Source organism: Hyperolius riggenbachi, chromosome 5, assembly GCF_040937935.1.
Source record: "Hyperolius riggenbachi isolate aHypRig1 chromosome 5, aHypRig1.pri, whole genome shotgun sequence".
NCBI lineage: Eukaryota > Metazoa > Chordata > Amphibia > Anura > Hyperoliidae > Hyperolius > Hyperolius riggenbachi.
Window position 1 is genome coordinate 311,816,916 of NC_090650.1, and position 22,582 is coordinate 311,839,497.

Here is a 22,582-nt window from a genome sequence, read left to right on the forward strand (position 1 = left end):
TAGCAGCATATTTCACGGTGCTTCACTTGGCTCAATTTCTCTATTTTAACCTGATTTATGGGCTTTATCTTATGCAAGGACCTAGCACTTTCTCTCCTTCTATTAATTACCCGTGATGTATGTCAATACTTATCTCGATGCACTGCCTGGCCGTAATGCATCTGTGTATCCGCTAAACTTTTATTCAGAGTTTCTATACAGGATTAAAGGCAATGCAATACTGGAGTGGTGTAGATATAGATAGGGTGCAGTGGTAATTTGGATGATGGAGATAGTCGCTAGTAGAATATTGGTAAGATTTCTGATAAAATGCTATGTGCCGAATAGTGTAATGGTTAAGGGCTCTGCCTCTGACATAGGAGATCTGGAACAGTAAGCCAGCTCCTATTCAGTAAGGAGTTCTTGGGCAAGACTTCTTAACACTGCTACTGCAAATATAGGAGTTTATTTTTAGTACTAGTGGACAGTGGTAATTCCAATAGTAAAATACAGTGGGATACAAAAGTTTGGGCAACCTTGTTAATTTTCATGATTTTCCTGTATAAATCAGTTGTTACGATAAAAAATATCAGTTAAATATATCATATCGGAGACACACAGTGATATTTGAGAAGTGAAATGAAGTTTATTGGATTTACAGAAAGTGTGCAATAATTGTTTAAACAAAATTCTGCAGGTGCATACATTTTTGCACCACAAAAAAGAAATGAAATCAATATTTAGTAGCTCATACTTTTGCAGAAATTACAGCCTCTAAACACTTCCTGCAGGTTCCAATGATAGTCTGGATTCTGGTTGAAGGAATATTGGACCATTCCTCTTTACAAAACATCTCTAGTTCATTCAGGTTTGATGGCTTCCAAGCATGCACAGTTCTCTTTAAAGGATACCCGAACTGGCATGTGACATGATGAGATAGGCATGTGTATGTACAGTGCCAAGCACACAAATAACTATGCTGTGTTCCTTTTTTTCTTTCTCTGCCTGAAAGAGTTAAATATCAGGTATGTAAGTGGCTGACTCAGTCCTGACTCAGACAGGAAGTGACTACAGTGTGACCCTTACTGAAAAGAAATTCCAACTATAAAACACTTTCCTAGCAGAAAATGGCTTCTGAGAGCAAGAAAGAGGTAAAAGGGGGAATTTCTTATCAGTGAGGGTCACACTGTAGTCACTTCCTGTCTGAGTCAGGACTGAGTCAGCCACTTACATACCTGATATTTAACTTTTTCAGGCAGAGAAAGAAAAAAAGGAACACAGCATAGTTATTTGTGTGCTAGGCACTGTACATACACATGTCTATCTCATCATGTCACATGTCAGTTCGGGTATCCTTTAACTCACACCACAGATTTTCAATTATATTCAGGTCTAGGGACTAAGATGGCCATTCCAGAATGATATACTTGTTCCTCTGCATGAATGCCTTAGTGGATTTTGAGCAGTGTTTAGAGTTGTTGTCTTGTTGAAAGATCCAGCCCTGGGGCAGCTTCAGCTTTGTCACTGATTCCTGGACATTGGTCTCCTGAATCTGCTGATACTGAGTGGAATCCATTGGATTCACCTGTGTATGTATGTCAGGGGTCACTCAGCTTACCAAGCCAATTTGAGTTCCAATAATTCGTTCTAAAGGTTTTGGAATCAATAAAATGACAACAGTGCACACATTTATTCCTGTTTTCCTGTACAGGAAGAATTAAAAAAAACTTCAGTTGTTATCTGTGCAAAAGAGCTTCTCTGAGCTATTCAACCCACTAGGTCAAATACAATTCTGTTTTTTGAAATACTTAAACAGCAAAGAAACAGTGAGGGCCCAGCTTGCAATAAGGTTTTACTGCAGGAAATTTCAAAGGGTCATTATTTCTGCTTTGTTTCATAGCTTAAAATACATTGTTTTTTAAACTGTAAATATACCTGGCCTTGTTCCATATTCTCCATTAAAAGAAAATGATGCTTAGAGCATATTCCATGACCTATTTACCTCTCCTAGAGATAGTATATTACTACTAAATGTACGTATGTTTAGCTCTTCTTGTCACATGTCAGTTCTGGCAACCTTTAATATTGCAGCTAATTAGATTAGAACTACATGTCACCAAACATTGTGGATGATGCTTTTATTTTTTCCAATAGAGCATACATAAAGCAGAAAGAAACTACCGTATATACTCGCATACAAGCCGAATTTTTGACCCCCAAAAAGGGGGCCAAAAGTTGGGGGTTCGGCTTGTATGCGAGTCATGGTGGTCCGCGGGTCCCCCCCTCCGCTGGTCCGCGGGTCCCCCGCTCCCCCCATGGCCGCCGCCGCTGCTATTACCTGTCCGCATCTTCTATTTCAGTCTCCGTGCTTGTAAACATTCAGAGCAGCGCCCCCGGCGCTGCTACTGTGACGAGGCAGGAAAGAGCGTCCTGTTACTATGGGAACCGCTCTTTCCTGGCTCGCTGCTCGTCACAGTAGCAGCGCCGGGCGCGCTGCTCTGAATGTTTACAAGAACGGAGACTGAAATAGAAGATGCGGACAGGTAATAGCAGCGGCGGCGGCCATGGGGAGCGGGGACTGTACTGGCTAAACTGGGGCACTTAACTAGCTTTACTGAGCACTAAACTAGCTAAACTGGGGCGCTATACTAGCTATACTGAGCGCTATACTGAGCACTATACTAGCTAAACTGGGGCACTATACTAGCTAAACTGGGGCACTATACTAGCTATACTGAGCACTATACTAGCTATACTGAGCACTATACTAGCTAAACTGGGGCACTATACTAGCTATACTGAGCACTATACTAGCTAAACTGGGGCACTATACTAGCTATACTGAGCACTATACTAGCTATACTGGGGCACTATACTAGCTATACTGAGCACTATACTAGCTATACTGGGGCACTATACTAGCTATACTGAGCACTATACTAGCTAAACTGGGGCACTATACTAGCTATACTGAGCACTATACTAGCTATACTGAGCACTCTACTAGCTATACTGAGCACTATACTAGCTATACTGAGCACTATACTAGCTATACTGGGCACTATACTAGCTATACTGGGGCACTACCTACCCATACTGGACACTTTACTAGCTATACTGGGACACACTCGGGGAAATAGGCGGCCAGCATTTCCTACCCCCGGCTTATATGGGGGTCAATCATTTTCCCCTGGTTTTTCAGGGAAAAGTTGGGGGGTCGGCTTATATGCGGGTCGGCTTATATGCGAGTATATACGGTACTCAGAATAATTGTGATGGTACTTTTTTTTTTTTTACCAACTTTTAGGCACTTTTACACCTGTAAAATGCTTAAAAGTTATTTTAAAGATAATATGAAAATTATCTCCTAGGAGATAACGCAGGAGAAACAGTTAACTGCATATGTGCCCTGGTGTCCCTGTGCTTTTTAGGTCTCCTATATCTTTCCATATAGAGGGGCACAAAGGAAGTTTGGCATAATATGCATTTATTATTATTATGATCATTATTTATTTATGTAGCGCCAACATTTTCCGTAGCGCTGTACATAGTACAAACAAATAATGGGGAACTCAAAGACAAAAAATAACAGTTCATCTCATAGGATGTAAGCACTCAGGAGTCTTCCACCGTCTAATCCCCTTGACGTGTATATATACGATTTCACCCACTTTCCGTGATCCACCACCACTAGGGACCGCTCTCACCTGGTGATATGGCTGCCCAGTCCCACAGACAGCTCATTCAGCATGATAATCCATCAACCATTGGCTCCCGACTCCTAAAGCCTTGCACCGATCCTCATATACAGGCAATGAAAATTGAGATAAAATTCATAGCGTGAACTGCTTGAAACTCCTTGTGGGGGATACCCCTGCCAGGTTAAACACTGTGCTATATTCTATTGGCGGCCACCTTCACAGCAACCATGCACCCAGCACCTTCAGGGACCACACTCACACTGCTTCACCGCTGCCCAAGTCACAGACAGCTTCAATCACATATGTGCACAATCCAGTTCTGACAGATGATCCCCCTCCTGGCGTTTAAGTACCTCACCACCGGCCACAAAGCAAGTCCACTGCAACTAAAAAGCTCCTATAGTGTAAAATCTTTTATTAAGATCATAGAAGTTATTTTAAAGATAATATGAAAATGATCTCCTAGGAGATAACGCAGGAGGAAAAGTTAACTGCATATGTGCCCTGGTGTCCCTGTGCTTTTTAGGTCTCCTATATCTTTCCATATAGAGGGGCACAAAGGAAGTTTGGCATAATATGCATTTATTATTTTTTATTTTTATTTATATAGCACCAACATTTTCCGTAGCACTGTACATAGTACAAACAAATAATGGGGAACAAATATTGTAAATGTTAAAATTACAGCAGTATGAGAAACACTAGGAGGAGGTCCCTGCCCTTGCGAGCTTACAATCTAGAGGGTGGGTGGGAGGAAACAACAGGGAAGAAAACACAGGGGTTAGTGGGTGAGGCAGTGTGCCTTCAGTGCTGCCTATAGCAAATTATTGGCTTGTCTGAACAGGTGTGTTTTCAGAGAACGTTTGAAGGTTTCCAGACTCGTGGCATGACGATGATGAGGGAGAGAGTTCCAAAGGAAAGGGACAGCCCGTGAGAAGTCTTGGATGCGAGAGTGAGAGGAGGTGACTAGACCATAGGACAAAAGGGTCTCCTGTGAGGAACGTAGGGTCCAGGCGGGGAGGTATCTGGAGATTAAAGAGGAAAAGTATGGAGGTGATAGCTTGTGTAGAGCTTTGTATGCAAGTGTGAGAAGTTTAAACTGGATCCTCTGGGCAACTAGTAACCAATGGAGGGATTGGCAGAGAGGGGTTGCCTCAGAGGATCTAGAAGAGAGGTGGATGAGACGGGCAGCGTAGTTTAGTAGGTATTGGAGAGGTGCCAGTCTGCTTTTTGGTAGACCACAGAGTAGGGTGTTAAATAGTCAGGACGGGAGATGATTAGGGCATGCACAAGCATTTTAGTTGCATAGTTACATAGTCACATTGAGGTTTTTGTCCCAGAAGCAGTGCTGAAACATCCTAGAAGCTTATTATATAACAGTATCTTTAACAAATGTGGATATTTGCATAATTGTGGAAGAGTTATTTACCATAACTGCTTTTAAGTGCCACTGCTCTCCATCCCTTTTCAGAGTTAGTTATATTCTCTACATAAAATTACAGTTAGAGTTATTTGTTGCCTTGTTTATGGTCCCTTTATAGCTATTTGATTGTTTTATCTATCATTATGCAAAAGGCGCAATACAATTAAATGTCAATACAAAAATCTTTGTAAAGTCGAACCTAGTAAGAAATTGCTCTGCAGCAATTTGTGCCGCCTCCTTCTGAACCCTTTCTCAGGGAATGCATAATAACAGGTAAATAGCACAGGATTGATCAATTGTAATTTCATGCAAACTGACATTTTAAAAGAGAAAGATTGTGTTTTAGAGTATTTTTGAATAGACCTTTTTTGTACTTAGAAGTAAATACAACATTGAATGTCCTAATGGAATGGTTCTCAGGCATGTAAATTAAAGTCTCTATTCACTAAATGGGAAAAAATGCAGAGCAGAAAGAATTTATTTTTAAAGTAATTTTTCCTGAGCAATCAGGAGGGAACCATTACGCACACAAGTCTGTTCACAGACGGCCGGCATCTCTAAAAGACTCTTAGTTTGTCTTGTAGCATAACTGAAAATAAAAACAAGAAAGATTGACAAGTGTTCACATCAAAGAATGAATATCAGTCCAGGGACTGATTTTTACAGAACATATGCTGTCTTGTTTGTCAGTCATGCCCACACAGCTAAAAAAATATATAACTATCTGAAATGTTACAGCTGCCGTTTCTATAACTTCAAAGTTGTATATTGCAATAAGCAACATATTTGTCTCACAATATATTATTATTATTATTTACAGCTCTTTTACATAGGTATATAGCAGGGGCGTATCTGGGTAATATAGAGTCTATGGCAAACACTGAAATGGCACTCCCCCATTTAAAAACAGCATCCTTTCTTGCGTACAAGTGTTATGGTTGCCTGTGTTTTTTGGCTCCGGATATTGCTGAAGTTACCTTTTTGGAAATATCTTTTCTTATTTCCTCTCTGTCCTCTTTTCTAACACTAAGCCAAATGCACCCTACATATATAAATTAAGTAAACATGTTCCCCAGATAACAGGATTAATCTGATCTGAAATCTGAGTCACAGGGGCAGGCATGGCGGTCCAGCATAGGGGCTGGAATGGCGCCCATGGCTGGAGCCATGCCTGCACCCCTCTAGATACGCCTCTGGTATATAGTCATGTCAGTAACAGTCCCCACAAGGAGCTCACAACCTAATCCCTATCATACTCAGTCTACCTACTAAATTCTAAAGCTTGGGGGGGGAAGCAATTAACCTATCTTTATGTTTTTGGAGTGTGAGAAAAAAAAAAAAAAAAAAAAGTACTCACCGGAAAGCAAACAGAAATATGGGGGGGGGGGGAGCAAGTAAGCTCCATGGAGATATTGTCCTGGTCCAGGTTTGAACCAGCACTTGAGGCAGAACGTGTGATCTATCCATGTACAAGACCTTAAGGTATATTTGGATGCACTCATTGCAATGGAGATAACTCAAGTGTAGGGTGAATGGTTTGGAGCAGGCTGGGAAAAGATACTTAAGAGATGTGAACATTAGGTTTAAAGGGTTAGGGTGTTGCAAACAGGAAAATAAGATTAACTATTAATGACTGACTTTTGAATGAATGACTTTTTAAATATGTTAAAGCCCTCCGCACAACTCTTACCTGGAAGGTTAAGTCCAGTTTCCTCCTCAAATGGCAGAAGCTGAGGAGGGAAAAAACATTAAGTAAATTAAATCAGGACGGTGATAGCAAGACAAGAGATGAGGAGCTTCTCAAAAAACCTACTAGATCAGGTTCTGCTGGGGTCAAGCTTAGAGCAACGAGGGGTGATGCAGCATAGGATGAAGAATGTAGGTAGCTGAGAGGCTAAAAAAATGAAATACAGTTCATAAAACAGTTTAAAAATAGAGGAAGTAAAAGTAAACTTGCCTCCTCTCAGGGAAAAAACTCAATAGTGAGGTAAGAACTGTCATTATATTGATCCAAACGAACAAAACTCTCAAAAATTGCAACTTATTTCTCAGGACTAGGTTTCCACTTCTTCAGACATATAATGAGAGCAAAATCTCAAATGAGCCATAGTAGAGCCTAGTGTCTAAGCTGTAGTACAGCCTAGTGCTTCGGAGTCCTTAACCCCAGCATTGAGTTTTTTTCCCCAAGAAAAGGTGAGCTTATCCTTTACATTCTGTATTTTGAAACAGTTTTTAATAATTTTATTTCACTTTGGCACCTCTGTACCACATACAGAATCATACCACCTCATGTGGTGGGTATAACCCTTTGTTGTGTTTTGTCAATAACTGCAGAAAGCAACTCTTAAATCTGAGTGGGGGTCAGGTTTGTTGTACCCACCAGCCAGCCAGCAGTAGAATTATTAACCTCGTCTTAATCCCTGTGTCAAAAACTTATTACATTACATTGGCTCTTGGTTTCTTCCCATTTTCCCTCCTTTTTCCTTTTTTTGTTGAAGGATGGATGCCAGCATAGGTCAAATTTTTCCCAGGATTTAAAACCCGTAGCTAGCAGTAAATAACGATGATGTCACATTATTGGGAAAAGTGCTCTGAAGTATAATGGCTGTCTGACTTCCATTTCTTTGAAAATGTGCAAAAACCACAAGAGTTCAGGGCAGGGTGTCCAAAGCAAAGATGGTGGCATTCAGAGGACCTGCAGGAAGCCCAGAATTAGAAAAAAAGAAGAAGAAAATACAAAGTCCAGCACTGCTAGTGCAAGCCCATGTACGTTTATTTGATACTATGGGCACCCCAAAGATCATTAGAAGGGGCTTATCTGACCTGGAACATTTAGAATCTACTGGAAGAGGACCTCACCCAAGGATGGTTAAACATGGATGGCAGGTTGTGGTATGTACCATCCAAAAGCTCCACCTGTGAGTATACTGCCATGGAAATACCAGGAAAATACTTTATTGCAGTGTTGTAAAGAAATTGTAACATTTACTAGAATGTATGTGTTTATTGCTACCTGTGGTAACATTGCACAGATACTCAGGCTAGGTTCACAGTGGTCAGTTGCATAACACACGTGTTATAATGTGTTATAATACCTGTGAGCTGCAATGGAGACTGTTAAAATAGCAGTTACAGTACCGTGAACAGCCCCACAGAATTGTATGGGCAGCGAGTTAACATTCAGAATTATTCTGCAATGCAACTGAGCACTGTGAGCAAGGCCTCACTCACAAATTAATTCACCAAAATATTGAGTGGGCTTCTCTCTAACAGAGAAACAGGCAGCATTAAGGCCTCTTTCACAGTGGGACGTTAAAGTCGCACGTTATAAAAAATTATAACGCAGACTAACGCACAGCAATACAAAGTCTGTGCGACATTCACAGTGCACACATTGCGTTGTGTGTTACGTGTAGCAATATTTAGATACATTTGCTGCGTTATGTGTGTTCCAAATGCTCAGTAAGTTTTTTTGTTTTTTTTTTAAATGCAACGCATGCGCCGTTTCTGTTCCATCAGTATGCAACGAAAGCGGCACACCAAGAGACACACAACGCAGTGCAAAATAATGTCCTATTTTATAACCTACATGCACTGCGTTAGGGGCACGTTGTGCGACTTTAACGTTGCATCAAACGCAACGACCCATTGTAAAAGAGGCCTTAAAGCTGGGCCAAGATTCTAATCCTTGCACTATTAAAAATGTAAATGTTTTAGCCAGAGTTCTGGTTCGCGTAAATTGTGTAAATATTATATAGTTAGCTATTTATACTTGCATATACAAATATTAGCCGAAAATGATAGCTGGCTGCAAAACTTGAAATTCAGTATGCACACATCTTTTACTCCATGTACAATGTCATACACTCAATTAAATTTAACCTTACTAGCTGGCATTAGAAAATATGGATCCTCAGACCGCTTCAGCTTTTATCTGAGTATAAGTATAAATATTCTTTAAAGGTCACAATAAAAGAAAATTAGTATCATAAAACTTTGAGTAAATGAAAGCTTATATCTTCAAGAAGCTGTAAAATAATAATTTAAAATGATTGCAGTTATAAACTAAACCATTTCTGAGCCTGTCCACTTTGTTATATTGGTATCCAGTGTAAAATAATATTTTTTTAATTCCATGCCAGCAGATTAAAGTTTGTTTTGTAATCCATTGAAGGGTGGAACATGCACAATAATTCTGCTGTAAATGCCACTTTATGGAAACGAATAATGATATAAAAATGCATGTAGATTTATTATATGTATGCAAACAAAACATGTCTGTTGCTCACACAACTCATTTATGTAATTAAACTTGTAGCAACCTAAAGTTAGCAGTGGATTCAAACGTGTAAGTTGGGAAACACTTTACATTCCCTCCTTCCCCTTCCCCTTTAATGTCACATCATAAAAAAATTAGTAGGTAGTACATTACCCTTTGTCCTTAAATAAAATTAAACCTAACATCCACAAATTAAGTAGGGAATGTAAGTGTCCAATTGCTACCCTTATAAGAATATGATCAATATCAATATCAACATAAAACTGCACGCATTAAATCTGCTCCAGAGTTTTTATTTGTCAACTTCAATATCTTCCAAAAAATTAATTGAATTGCCAACGTACATGATTTTTATTCTGCTAAAGTAGCAATCTTTCATGTTTGTAATCAAACTCCATCTCTAGTCTTAAAGAACATTTATATATGTGTGTGTTATATGTGTGTGTGTGTGTGTGTGTGTGTGTGTGTGCATTGCATATACAGTATGTATATACAGTATATATATATATGTATATATATATATATATATATATATATATATATATATATATATACACACACACAGTGGCTTGCAAAAGTATTCAGCCCCATTGAAGTTCTCCACATTTTGTCACATTACTGCCACAAACATGAATCAATTTTATTGGAATTCCACATGAAAGACCAACACAAAGTGGTGTACACATGAGAAGTGGAATGAAAATCATACATGATTCCAAACATTTTTTACAAATAAAGAACTGCAAAGTGGTGTGTGCATAATTATTTGGCCCCCTTTGATCTGAGTGCAGTCAGTTGCCTATAGACATTGCCTGATGAGTGCTAATGACTAAAAAGAGTGCACCTGTGTGTAGTCTAATGTCAGTACAAATACAGCTGCTCTGTGAGGGCCTCAGAGGTTGTCCAAGAGATATTGGGAGCAACAACACCGTGAAGTCCAAAGAAAACACAAGACAGGTCAGGGATCAAGTTATTGAGAAATTTAAAGTAGGCTTAGGCTACAAAAAGATTTCCAAAGCCTTGAATATCCCACGGAGCACTGTTCAAGCGATCATTCAGAAATGGAAGGAGTATGGCACAACTGTAAACCTACTAAGACAAGGCCATCACAGGCCGAACAAGGAGAGCGCTGATCAGAAATGCAGTCAAGAGGCACATGGTGACTCTGGACGAGCTGCAGAGATCTACAGCTCAGGTGGGAGACTCTGTCCATAGGACAACTATTAGTCATGCACTATACAAAGTTGACCTTTATGGAAGAGTGGCAAGAAGAAAGGCATTGTTAACAGAAAGCATAAGAAGTCCCGTTTGCAGTTTGCCACAAGCCATGTGGGGGACACAGCAACCATGTGGAAGAAGGTGCTCTGGTCAGATGAGACCAAAATGGAACTTTTTGGCCAAAATGCAAAAAGCCATGTGTGGCAGAAAATTAACACTGCACATCACTCTGAACACACCATCCCCACTGTCAAATATGGTGGTGGCAGCATCATGCTCTGGAGGTGCATCTCTTCAACAGGGACAGGGAAACTGGTCAGAGGTGATGGGAAGATGGATGGAGCCAAATACAGGGCAAACTTGGAAGAAAACCTCTTGGAAACTGCAAAAGACTTGAGACTGGGGCGGAGGTTCACCTTCCAGCAGGACAATGACCCTAAACATAAAGCCAGGGCAACAATGGAATGGTTTAAAACAAAACATATCTATGTGTTAGAATGGCCAGGTCAAAGTCCAGATCTAAATCCAATCGAGAATCTGTGGCAAGATCTGAAAACTGCTGTTCACAAATTCTGTCCATCTAATCTGACTGAGCTGGAGCTGTATTGCAAAGAAGAATGGGCAAGGATTTCAGTCTCTAGATGTGCAAAGCTGGTAGAGACATACCCTAAAAGACTGGCAGCTGTAATTGCAGCAAAAGGTGGTTCTACAAAGTATTGACTCAGGGGGCCGAATAATTACGCACACCCCACTTTGCAGTTATTGATTTGTAAAAAATGTTTGGAATCATGTATGAGTTTCGTTCCACTTCTCACATGTACACCACTTTGTATTGGTCTTTCATGTGGAATTCCAATAAAATTGATGCATGTTTGTGGCAATAATGTGACAAAATGTGGAAAACTTCAAGGGGGCCGAATACTTTTGCAACCCACTGTATATATATATATATATATATATATATATATATATATGTGTGTGTGTGTGTTTATATTTATATATATATGTATATATGTGTGTATATATATATATATATATATATATATATATATATATATATATATATATATATTCAAGTTGCCTTTTTTTACGTTGCCCATTCAGAGTGATAAATAGACTTGGCTGGACATGATTAGCAAAGGCACACATACATCTATATAAGGCACTCCATGTGTTTCAAAGCAAAAAAAACAAAAAAAACAAATGAATCAAAAGGAATTGCCTGCATAGAGAGAGATACAGATGTGAGAAAACAAGCTGTTCCTAAAGTTCTCAGTTCAGTCTGCCTAAGCAAGGAGAGAAGGGTCTTAGTAAGATGGAGTGACCAAGAAGGAGATGGAGTGACCAAGAACCCCATGTTAAAACTGGCTGAGCTCTAGGAGACGTGTAATGGTAGGAAAAACTTTAGGAAAGATATGCATCAATGCATGACTCCACCAATGACAGGAAATCAAAAAGAAAGGACTCTCACTATTCTCTAGCCTAAAGAGGCTGAGATTAAACTGTATGTCATCAAATCTAAGAGTCACACTTAGAGGAAGTCAGGCACCACTCATTCCTAATAAAAACCTGGTCTGGATCTCAAACTAGGCCAAATGGTCACCTTTCAACAGGATAGTTACCCTAAACAGAAAACAAAGAAAACACAGGAGTTGTTTAGGGACAGCTCTGTGAATATCGTTAAGTGTACACATGAAAGTTTATTTATTTATTTTTTGGGACCTCCATTGTATTCGACAATTGCAAACGTCAGATCTTAGCTCTCCTACCTTAAAGTGCTTGTGTACCAGGTTCATGTCCTAAGCAAGACATTATTTGCATGTAGTTAGAGATGGCCTGAACGGATCAAACTCGAACTTGTTCGCGCAAACAACGCAGATTCGCGTTCGCGTCGAATCGCGAACTTTATGCGAGTTCGACCCGCCCCCATACTACATCATTGGGCTAAACTTTGACCCTCTACATCACAGTCAGCAGACACATGGCAGCCAATCAGGCTGCACTCCCTCCTGTACCCCCCCCCCCCCATATAAGGCAGCAGCGTCGGCCATTTTCTCACTCTGTCTGTGAGAAATTAGTGAGAGAAAGGAGAGACATTGGAGTGATAGGGAAAGTGATAGTTAGGAGGTCTGTTAGCTTGCTCCTTGCTGATATTTGTTGATGAAAAGTACCCCAAAACAGCTCTTTTGAGAGCTAATGTTTTTGTGATGTTTTTTTTTTGTGGCCCACTGACACTGCATATATAGCCCTGTCTGTCGCAGCTAGCCCTTGCTAATTGTTATACTGTGCCAGGCCCAGCACATTCAGTGCCTAATGCGACTGCTGCACATTGTATTATAATACCAGTCACTGCATACCTTTCACTGCATCTTCGTGACAGCATGCTGTTTTATATACCAGTCACTGCATACCTTTTCACCGCACCTGTGTGACAGCACGCTGTTTTATATACCAGTCACTGCATACCTTTCACTGCATCTGTGTGACTGCACGCTGTTGTATATACTAGTCACTGCATTCCTTCCACTGCATCTGTGTGACTGCATGCTTTTTTATATACCAGTCACTGCATACCTTTCACTGCATCTGTGTGACCGCACGCTGTTTTATATACCAGCAGTCAGTGCATCCATTTTCTCTGCACCTATGTGACTGCACATTGTTATACCAGCCATCACTGCATACCTTTCACTGCACCTGTGTGACTGCACAATGTATTATACCCAGTCACTGCATACCTTTCACTGCATCTGTGTGACCGCATGCTGTTTTACATACCAGCAGTCAGTGCATCCATTTTCACTGCACCTGTGTGACTGCACATTGTTATACCAGCAGTCACTGCATACCTTTCACTGCACCTGTGTGACTGCACAATGTATTATACCAGTCACTGAATACCATTTACTGCATCTGTGTGACTGCAAACTGTTTTATATACCAGTTAGTGCATACCTTTCACTGCATCTGTGATTGCACATTGTATTATACCAGCAGTCAGTGCATACCTTTTACTGCACCTGTGTGCCTGCACATTGTATTATACCAGCAGTTAGCCAGGCCGCAATTATTTTTCTAAGTGGTGTCATCTCTGGCACACAGCGTTGGGTCAAGGGTCCATCTGACTACAGATGCTTGGTCTTCAAAGCACAGTCAGGGCAGGTACATTACTTATACAGCACATTGGGTCCTTCTTTGGATGTGTGGTAGTAGCTGTTTCTCAGGCATCCACTCCGGACCAGAATCGAACCCTGATTCCCCGGCCATTACCCGTGGTCACCATGGTGCAGAAAGTACCAAAGAGAGTTGATCACACAGTTGAATGAATGGCAGACTTGCCCTCCATAACAGATTCCCATTAAAAGATTTCAAGTGTACTCATCATTATACAGGGCCTCGAAAGAGTCCTGTATTGTTATTTTTTGTCACTACCTCCCCGAGTCGGGACTTGCGTGCTGTGCCTGCTGCCTTCCTTGGATGTGTGGTGGTAGCCGTTTCTCAGGCTCCCACTCCGGACCGGAATTGAACCCTGATTCCCTGGCTGTACCCTTCTTTAACAATGGTAGAAGAAGAACCATCGACAGTCTGAGCAGCGATGAAACCCTGGACTACTGGGTGCGCAGGCTTGACCTGTGGCCAGTGCTGTCACAATTTGCCATCCAACTTTTGGCTTGCCCTGCCTCAGGTGCCCTAGAAAGGACCTTCAGCACAGCTGGAGGCATTGTCAGTGAGAAGAGAAGTTGCCTAGGTCAAAAAAAGTGTTTAGTACCTCACCTTTATTAAAATAAATGAGTCATGGATCCCAGAGGGCTACTGCCTGCTCGAAGACTAAGTCAGTCCCCACACACACAACATCTATTCCAGCATGCCGTGTGACTGCCTGCCCGAAGACTAAGTCAGTCCCCACACAGCATCTCTGCATGCCTGCTGGCTGCTGCTGCCTGCCCCAAGACTAAGTCAGTCCCCACACAGCATCTCTGCCTGCAGGCCGCTTGACTGCCTTCTCCGCCACCACCAACAGGGTCCAGGACTCCAGGTGGGTTCCTGAACAAAACGAAAAATAATTTTTCTGGTGAGTTTACATGCCTGCCTATTTTTTCTGGATGCACTGGGGCTGCAACAGCAAAACAAAAGGCCTGTACATGTGTCAATTCCCCTTCGTGATCGTTACCTTGCCGCGGTGAAGGGGCTTGCGTATCACTATGAAGCAATGACCGGCTATATGAGTGTGTTAGGGGGCACACCTGACTCAAGATAATAAGGTTGTTGCTTCATTGTGGACAGACCAAATTCGATCAGCTGGACAGTCACTGTTGTTCTGTCATTGAGCTACCGCAGCCCGACCATATGGGCTTGAAAACCTCCATCGCCTGCACTCTCGCCATGGTGCGCACCAGTCCAGCACGGCCATCACTACGCAAACAGCTGTTTGTGGTGCATTACACAGTAAGTTTGGTTTGTTAGTGTGAAGCAGTACACTAATTACACTACCTGATTGATGTATACACATGCAAGATGTTTTAAAGCACTTTATGCCTCCAATTTAGCAATGCAAAGTGATTTCTGCCCTTAAAACCCTGCTCTGTGTCAAATCCGTAATTTTCCCCGGGACTTTTGGCATTTATCCCACTCTGCCATGCCCCCCTCCAGGTGTTAGACCCTTTGAAACATCTTTTCCATCACTTTTGTGGCCAAAATTAGTGTTTGTAGTTATGAAAGTTCGCCTGCCTATTGAAGTCTATTGCAGCTCGCGCAAATGCAAACTTTTGTGGAAGTTTGTGTTCGAGGTTCGCGAACCTAAAATCAGAGGTTCGAGCCATCTCTACATGGAGTTTGTATTTGTCTGCATGGCTTACCTCCTTAATATCTAGATTTGAACAACATCCTTAAAACATATGAAATGTTAATTGGATTCCCTCCAACACTGGACTTAGAGTGTGGTCATTAGATTTTGAGTCCTTCTGAGAGAGATAAGCAGTAAATTTGAGTGATGGAGGTGCCACAGAAGTTTGGGCACTGCCCAGGCACTAATACAAATTACAGCTATGGGGGAAATTTTGGCACCCACTAATTTATCGGGTGCCTCTGGTGGCCAATTTCCCCCCCATAGCTGGTTTCGCATCAGCGGGGGGGGGGGGCAGTAGTGTTTTGCATCAGTAGGGGGTTGGCCGGGGTTAGACATTGGCAGGGGAGTCGGTGTCGGTTAAGGATAGGCATCGGTAGAAGATGGATAAAAAAAGGTCAGTAGTTTGTATATTTTAGCTCTGGTGGACTGAAAGACTGGGTCATTGAGCAGAGATAATAAAACATTAATTCTACTTTTTAAGTTTTTAAACATAAAATAAAAATAATTTTGTTGAAGTGGGACTATAGATACAACTGTCTCATCAGTTTATTTTCGCCTTTAAACTGTGCTTGCCACTGCATTTGATTGGTCTATTTCCAAGCTGCATAATTTTGCATGACATTTGCATCACTTCAGAATTACTAGCAACTTATTAGCCATCTCTGATATCACACATCATCCTTTCCTAAGCCTTTCTTCTTTTCTTTACTGTTCCTTATTTCTGTCATTATGTTTATATAACCAAGATAAGAAATGGAAATACTTCCCTTGCATCAACTGCAATTTTGGGAAAATCCTTTGAAACCTTCATTCACCTTGAACACTTACATGCGATCTGTGTCAACACAAAATATCATGGCATCACAGCATGATGCAATGACATTCCTATAGGGCTAACACAGCGAGTGTGGTGCGGCAGGTTCACTCGGGATAATTTGCTGTCTGCAGTGAGTTTACAGGGTAACATGCACATTTAGAGTGGTACTGTATGATTCACTGTATGCAAAGTAACATGTTGCACCACAGTTGTCACATGTGGTGAGACTTTTTGGCAGAGTTGGGTTGCAGTTATATCCTAATGGAATGTTTGCATAGTTTGCAAGGAGCCTTACATATTTATCTAATTAATATAGGGCTGTTCACACTGGCTGGGGTGGAAAGCTAATCCCTGTAAAAAATTAATCCATGGATCGGATCAGTTTTTAAAGGCATCAGTTTTTCATCCCTTACCTTTCATTCCATTAGAGCACGGTCAATGTGACGTGTCCTTTGACCTAGAAGTGGTCAAACAGATACGTTCAAATGGACCAATGTGAACAGATCCATTGGGTAACATTGGATCAGGTGGCATCCATTCTTGTCCGTTCTGTTACAGTACGCTAAACGGTCTGTTTTTTAAGCCAATGTGAACTGGGCCTTACTTTACTTTCCTTGAGGTGAAAATTTGCAATCCAGCCATACATTATGAAGATTTTTACAACATGTATTGCAGAATCTAATCTTTCTCTGTTTTAAAGGCAGTGAGACAGCGATGGCAGTGATCACTAAAGCAGAAAGTGATCAGTCCATGCTTATAAATGAGAAATTGGGCATCTATGGCATTCACTTATAATGAAGCACTCTTCCCAGTAAATCCAAGAAATGTATAATAAAAAGACCCAGGGGGAAATGAAAATGAAAAAAAAAACCAGAGGGAAATAAATCTAGGCTCCTTCTAAAAGGCTTGCAAAAAAAAAAAAAAATGCTAATTATCATTAAAGAGGAACTTCAGCCTAAACAAACATACTGTCATTAAAGGATACCCGAACTGACATGTGACATGATGAGTTAGACATGTGTATGTACAGTGCCTAGCACACCAATAACTATGCTGTGTTCCTTTTTTTCCTTTCTCTCTCTTTCTTGCCTGAAAGAGTTAAATATCAGGTATGCAAGTGGCTGAGTCAGTCCTGACTCAGACAGGAAGTGACTACAGTGTGACCCTCACTGATAAGAAATTCCCCTTTTTTACCTCTTTTTTGCTCTCAGAAGCCATTTTCTGCTAGGAAAGTGTTTTATAGTTGGAATTTCTTATCAGTGAGGGTCACACTGTAGTCATTTCCTGTCTGAGTCAGAACTGAGTCAGCCACTTGCATACCTGATACTTAACTCTTTTAGACAGAGAAAGAAAAAAGAAACACAGCATAGTTATTTGTGTGCTAGGCACTGTACACACACATGTCTATCATCATGTCACATGTCAGTTCGGGTATCCTTTAAGTTACATTAGTTATGTTAATTAAAATAGATAGGCAATATAATCTCTTACCCACCCTGTTTTAAAAGAACAGGCAAATGTTCGTGATTTCATCGGGCAGCCTTCTTTTTGGTTGAAAGGAGGTGACAGGGAGCATGAAACACAGTTCCAACTGTCCTGTGTCCTGATCATTCCTCCCTGCTGCTAGGCAACGAGAACAACATCAGAAATCCCATCATGCTTTGCACAGTATCAGGGGGAAAATGGAAGCTTTCTTTGATGGAGCGGAGCTTAGCTTCTAAACAGCTAAAAATTAAGCTTGGGTAAGAAAAACAAAATTCTGATGCTGTGAAACTGTTAAAGAAACACCAAGCCTTTTCAGTGCTGCGGAGTAGATTTTTAGTCTGGAGGTTCACTTTAATAACCTTAATTAGTTCTGCACATCTGTAACATTCAGCATTAGCAGTGCGACAAGCCTCCTGTTTGCACCATGGTACCTACTCTAATACCCTAAAAGTAGGACGTGCATTGCATGCATGGCATATACTCACATGGAGGCTGCCTTGCAACACAATTAAGTTGCCAAAACATAATTTCACAAACTGTTTCAGAGGCCCCCCCTCCCCCGAAGTGTGCCCTTCCTGTGATCCCCAGGTCCCCTTTAATGAGAGCAGCAGTGCAGCATGCATATATCTATGGCATTGTGGCTTCATTCTATCCTTTTCACTCTGTAGCATCCACCATAAGGCCCCGATGACATGCATCAGTGCCTTACGTAGGAACCCTAGTGGATGCCGCCAGGCTGAAGAGTGAAGAGGAGAGAGCAGAGACATAAGTATGTGCCCACTGTGATGCAGCTCTGAATAAAGGGGAGGGAGAGTGACGGGCCCCTTGGGGGGTGGGGCTATTGTTATGCCCAGGGGCATAGCAATAGCCATAGCAGCCATAGCAACTGCTATGGGGCCCAGAAGCAGAGGAGGCCCAATGGTTTGATGTATTCACTAATAGCTTTCTTGTGTTCATTTCCCCTCTGACTATGGGGTCGATTCATAAAGAATTATCGCATTCGGTAATGCAGAAAACAGCTGACTTTACTGAGCACTTAGGAAAATGTCAATTCATAAAGGCTGTCACCACATAAAAAGCTGAAATTACCAAGTAGTGAGGTAAATTACCGACTTGTGCGGTAAATACCTCAACAAATGTCAGTAAATGTCAATTCATGAAGATTAGAACAGGCGATAAAGTCACAAAACTTAATACCGTCTGCTTTGAAGTGGTGATAAAAGTTCAAAGTGTATGCGGGACTATGGTGGGAGCCATGACTCACAAGCAGAAGCAGTGAGATCTCCCTCCAGACAGCAGCAGAGCGATAGGAATAAAACAGGCTTCTCCCGAATTCCTTCGGCTGTTTAACCTCTTGAGTTTCTGTGTGAAGGATATGTAGCTGGAGGTGAAAATCACCTAAGCATGGCTTGTGTAAAGTTTCTTCAAGTTTTTCTAAGCTGTGGCAATTAAATAGAATGTTAAGAAAGACTAATAGACAGATTCAGAGCAGATTCATGGCAAGCAGAGGCAGTATAACAAAACATGCACATCTAAAGGGAAGTTTGGATGCTTCTTATATTGTAATGATGTCTCTGCACGGTGAATAGCATGTAACACAGACAACTACTCTTCTGCTGTTACCAACAGTTGGGCTTCGGTAATTTACCGCACTTGTATCGCACCTATGAAAATTTTTATGTATTAGCACACAAAAGTCTAAAATACAGAATGTGGTATTTTACCGACCAGATATTTTTTTCGCACAGCCTTTTATGAATTGATCCCTTTGTCTCGGTGCCCATGGACTATGGTCCCCATCATATCTAGCTTCGCCACTAGTTACGCCCATGGCCTGTTTTGTGCACCCAAATACACAGGCATTACATGCGTAACTATGGATATTCTAGGACAGTTTGCAGCATTTACAGCTGCATTTACTGAACTAGAATTGACATTTATTTTAATTGTAGCTACCTGCTAATTGAAATGAAAAGGTAATATTGATAAAATACATTTATAAATGGCTTGTCATGTGTCACATTATTTGGGCTTACACTTTACCTTTACCTATGCATATCTTGTAATTAGTGGATCTTTTAGGGCCCGTTTCCACTTGTGCCGCATGCGTCAGTGAGGCGCGCGGCGGCACTTCCGGGTGTGAGGGATCGCAGGTGAACCCCAGAAGCCGTGCCATGCCCGGCTATGGGATTTGCAGCCTCCCGCGCGAAAACTGTGGGCAGTGTCGGCCGAATCACTAGCGCAAGCGATTAGGCCGGCGGCACCATAGTTTCCTATGGCAGAGTTTCCCCGTGCGATTTGTGTGCGGGGAAACTCTGCGGATTCGGAGCGGAAACCGCTCCAGTGGAAACGGGCCCTTACACAAAAATACATGACACAAATATCAACTGAAGTCAAATGCTTTGTGAATATAAATAAAAGAAAAATCTAGCTAACTTAATAAACAAATGCATCCAAAACAGCATCATCAACAAATACATGATTCTCCTTCTGGTAGCAGCCAAAACAGAGTGGGCGAGCATATTGCTTGGTTGATCTGCAACAGCTCCAAGTTTTGGATCATATGAAATCATTCGGTGGTTATTTTGATACTAAGCACAGATGCTGCAAATATTAAGACGTAAGTAAAGTAATAATATATTTTTCCAGCAGGTGGCAATAAAGTACATGCGGCAAGTACACTCCAGTTTCAGCGTTCACAATGCTATTCAACAAGAGCATAAAAACCATGTCATTTGGAAGCTTTCAAGTTCTAATTAAAACATATAGTGATACAGGTTGCAAGTAACACAATTTTCAAGCCACCAGTATTTAACCATTGGAATTCTTATTAAAAAAAAAAAAAAAAAAGATGAATAAATACTGTATATCATTAAAAAGACATTTATGTTTTTGAAATATTATAATAAAAATAGGTAGCTTGGGCAAATGTTTTAAAACAATGGCAGAGACGATGGAACCACACATTACGTTCACAATGTGTCTGGCACAGTGAAGCATACAGTCAATAAAAAGTATGCTTCACTTTTACTGTTAATGCACGCGTTTATCTGTAACGCACTGCATGCGGTTTGTGTTATGATTCCACAACCCGTTAAACCTGCTGCACTGTGAATGTCGCATAGGTAGTGCATTGCAGTAAGTCGCATTACAAAATGGCCATTATGCAACAACGCCCCACTGTGAACGTGGCCTTAGAGTTTTAGTTTAGTTTGTGCCCCCATTGGGTTTATAACCTCACATTACCTTTCGTGCAAACGAGTAAAGTGAAGATAATCTCAGTTCTGGAAACAAAGACAGCAATAAAGTCTTGGCAAAGGTTCTAACCTTCCTCAAGTAATGTCATCAAATAAATGAACGCTCTTCATAGTACATGTTGTAATGTACTGCAAATCATTTAGAATCAGCTCTAGATATATATTATCTGCTATGAAAAACATCCAAAAAATACTTAACATACGGTAATTGTTTTCTGAAAAACACACACAGGCAAAATGTGACTATTATTATCCAGTAATTCTTCTTTATGCAAATGCATCTTAAATAGCAATTGTCTATATTCCAATGGCATTTAGATAAGTTAATGACCTCTGTTTATTATATCATGACTAATCAGTTTTGCTTTCTGGTGTCTTTAAGGTAACTAAACAACATATCTATTCCTGCTTCCACAACCTCTGATAAGGGCTTCACCAAAGGATTGTTGACAATATGAAGACCTTTATCCACTGGGCTCCAAGCAATCCGTCTGAGTCGATTTAACAAAAACAGGTCATTTGGAAGTGTTTGTAAATTATTATAATCCAAGTTTAAGAGTTCCAAAGAGGCCAGTAAACAGATTGAGCGAGGCAACACATTGATTTGGTTATTATCAACAATGAGAATTTTTAAGTTTTGCAGACATTTAATACTCTCAGCAATACTTTCTATTTTATTCGATCCCAAGTGCAAAAAATCCAGGGTCTTGATCTGAAAAACACATGCCGGAATGTTGACTATCCAGTTGTTGCTCAGATTTAGTTTCCTTAATTTTGAAAGGTCGCCGTACGTTGCAGGAAGTTTGCATAAATAATTGTGGGAAAGACTTAGGACCTCTAAGTTCCTACACATACTCAGTTCCTCTGGCACCTCACACAGATAATTCATGCTGACAAACAGGACTTTGAGGTTCCTCAAGAGACCGATCTCTCTGGGAAGATGTACAATTTGGTTGCCACATAAGTTGAGGACTGCTATTTGCTCCAGTCTGGCAACTGCTGGAGGGAGTTTAGCCAGCCTGTTATGAGACAGATTAAGTTTTTGGATTTTGTTCATCTGCCAAACAAAAGTGGGGACCTCAGTGGCATCCTGTAAAACAAAGTTAAAGTTTGACGACTCTTTGTCATCTTTGGAATCTGAAATGTGAGGCAGTACCTTGTCTCCTGGCAGCTTATGCCCACAGGATTTTTTGTCCTTGGTCACTTGGTTTGAAAGTGTAGTTCCCATGCCTAACCAAAGAAGAGAGGGAAGGACTGTTGTTGGGTCCAGCTGTTCTTGTTGCTCCTTTTGGAGATGAAGAGTGGCTGAGTTTGGGCAAAATATGGAGCTTTGGAAGGACTTTGACAGTTCTGGCCATGTTCTCTTCCCAGCTGAGTGAGCTGTAGTTGTTTTAAGAAACTGCGAAGGAGGCAAAGCTCTTGTTCATGGAAATGCTGAACACATGAGTACAACAGCATGCCAAGGCAGCTGTCACTGTCACTTCCTATAGCTCTAAAGGAATGTCCCATCATGTCTTCATTTATCTCTAATCACCAGTAAGCCCAGTGAAACCTCTCCAGATAAGGTTTCCTGACCT

At 41.0% G+C, this 22,582-nt stretch overlaps 1 protein-coding gene across 1 annotated transcript; it reads right to left on the reverse strand.

Moving 5' to 3' along the window:
- Positions 1-21,176: 21,176 nt before the first annotated feature.
- Positions 21,177-22,381, reverse strand: LRRC30 (leucine rich repeat containing 30). Its single transcript, XM_068234705.1, has one exon. The coding sequence runs from the start codon at positions 22,231-22,233 to the stop codon at positions 21,361-21,363; it is 873 nt and encodes a 290-aa protein (XP_068090806.1). The 5' UTR covers positions 22,234-22,381; the 3' UTR covers positions 21,177-21,360.
- Positions 22,382-22,582: the final 201 nt, after the last annotated feature.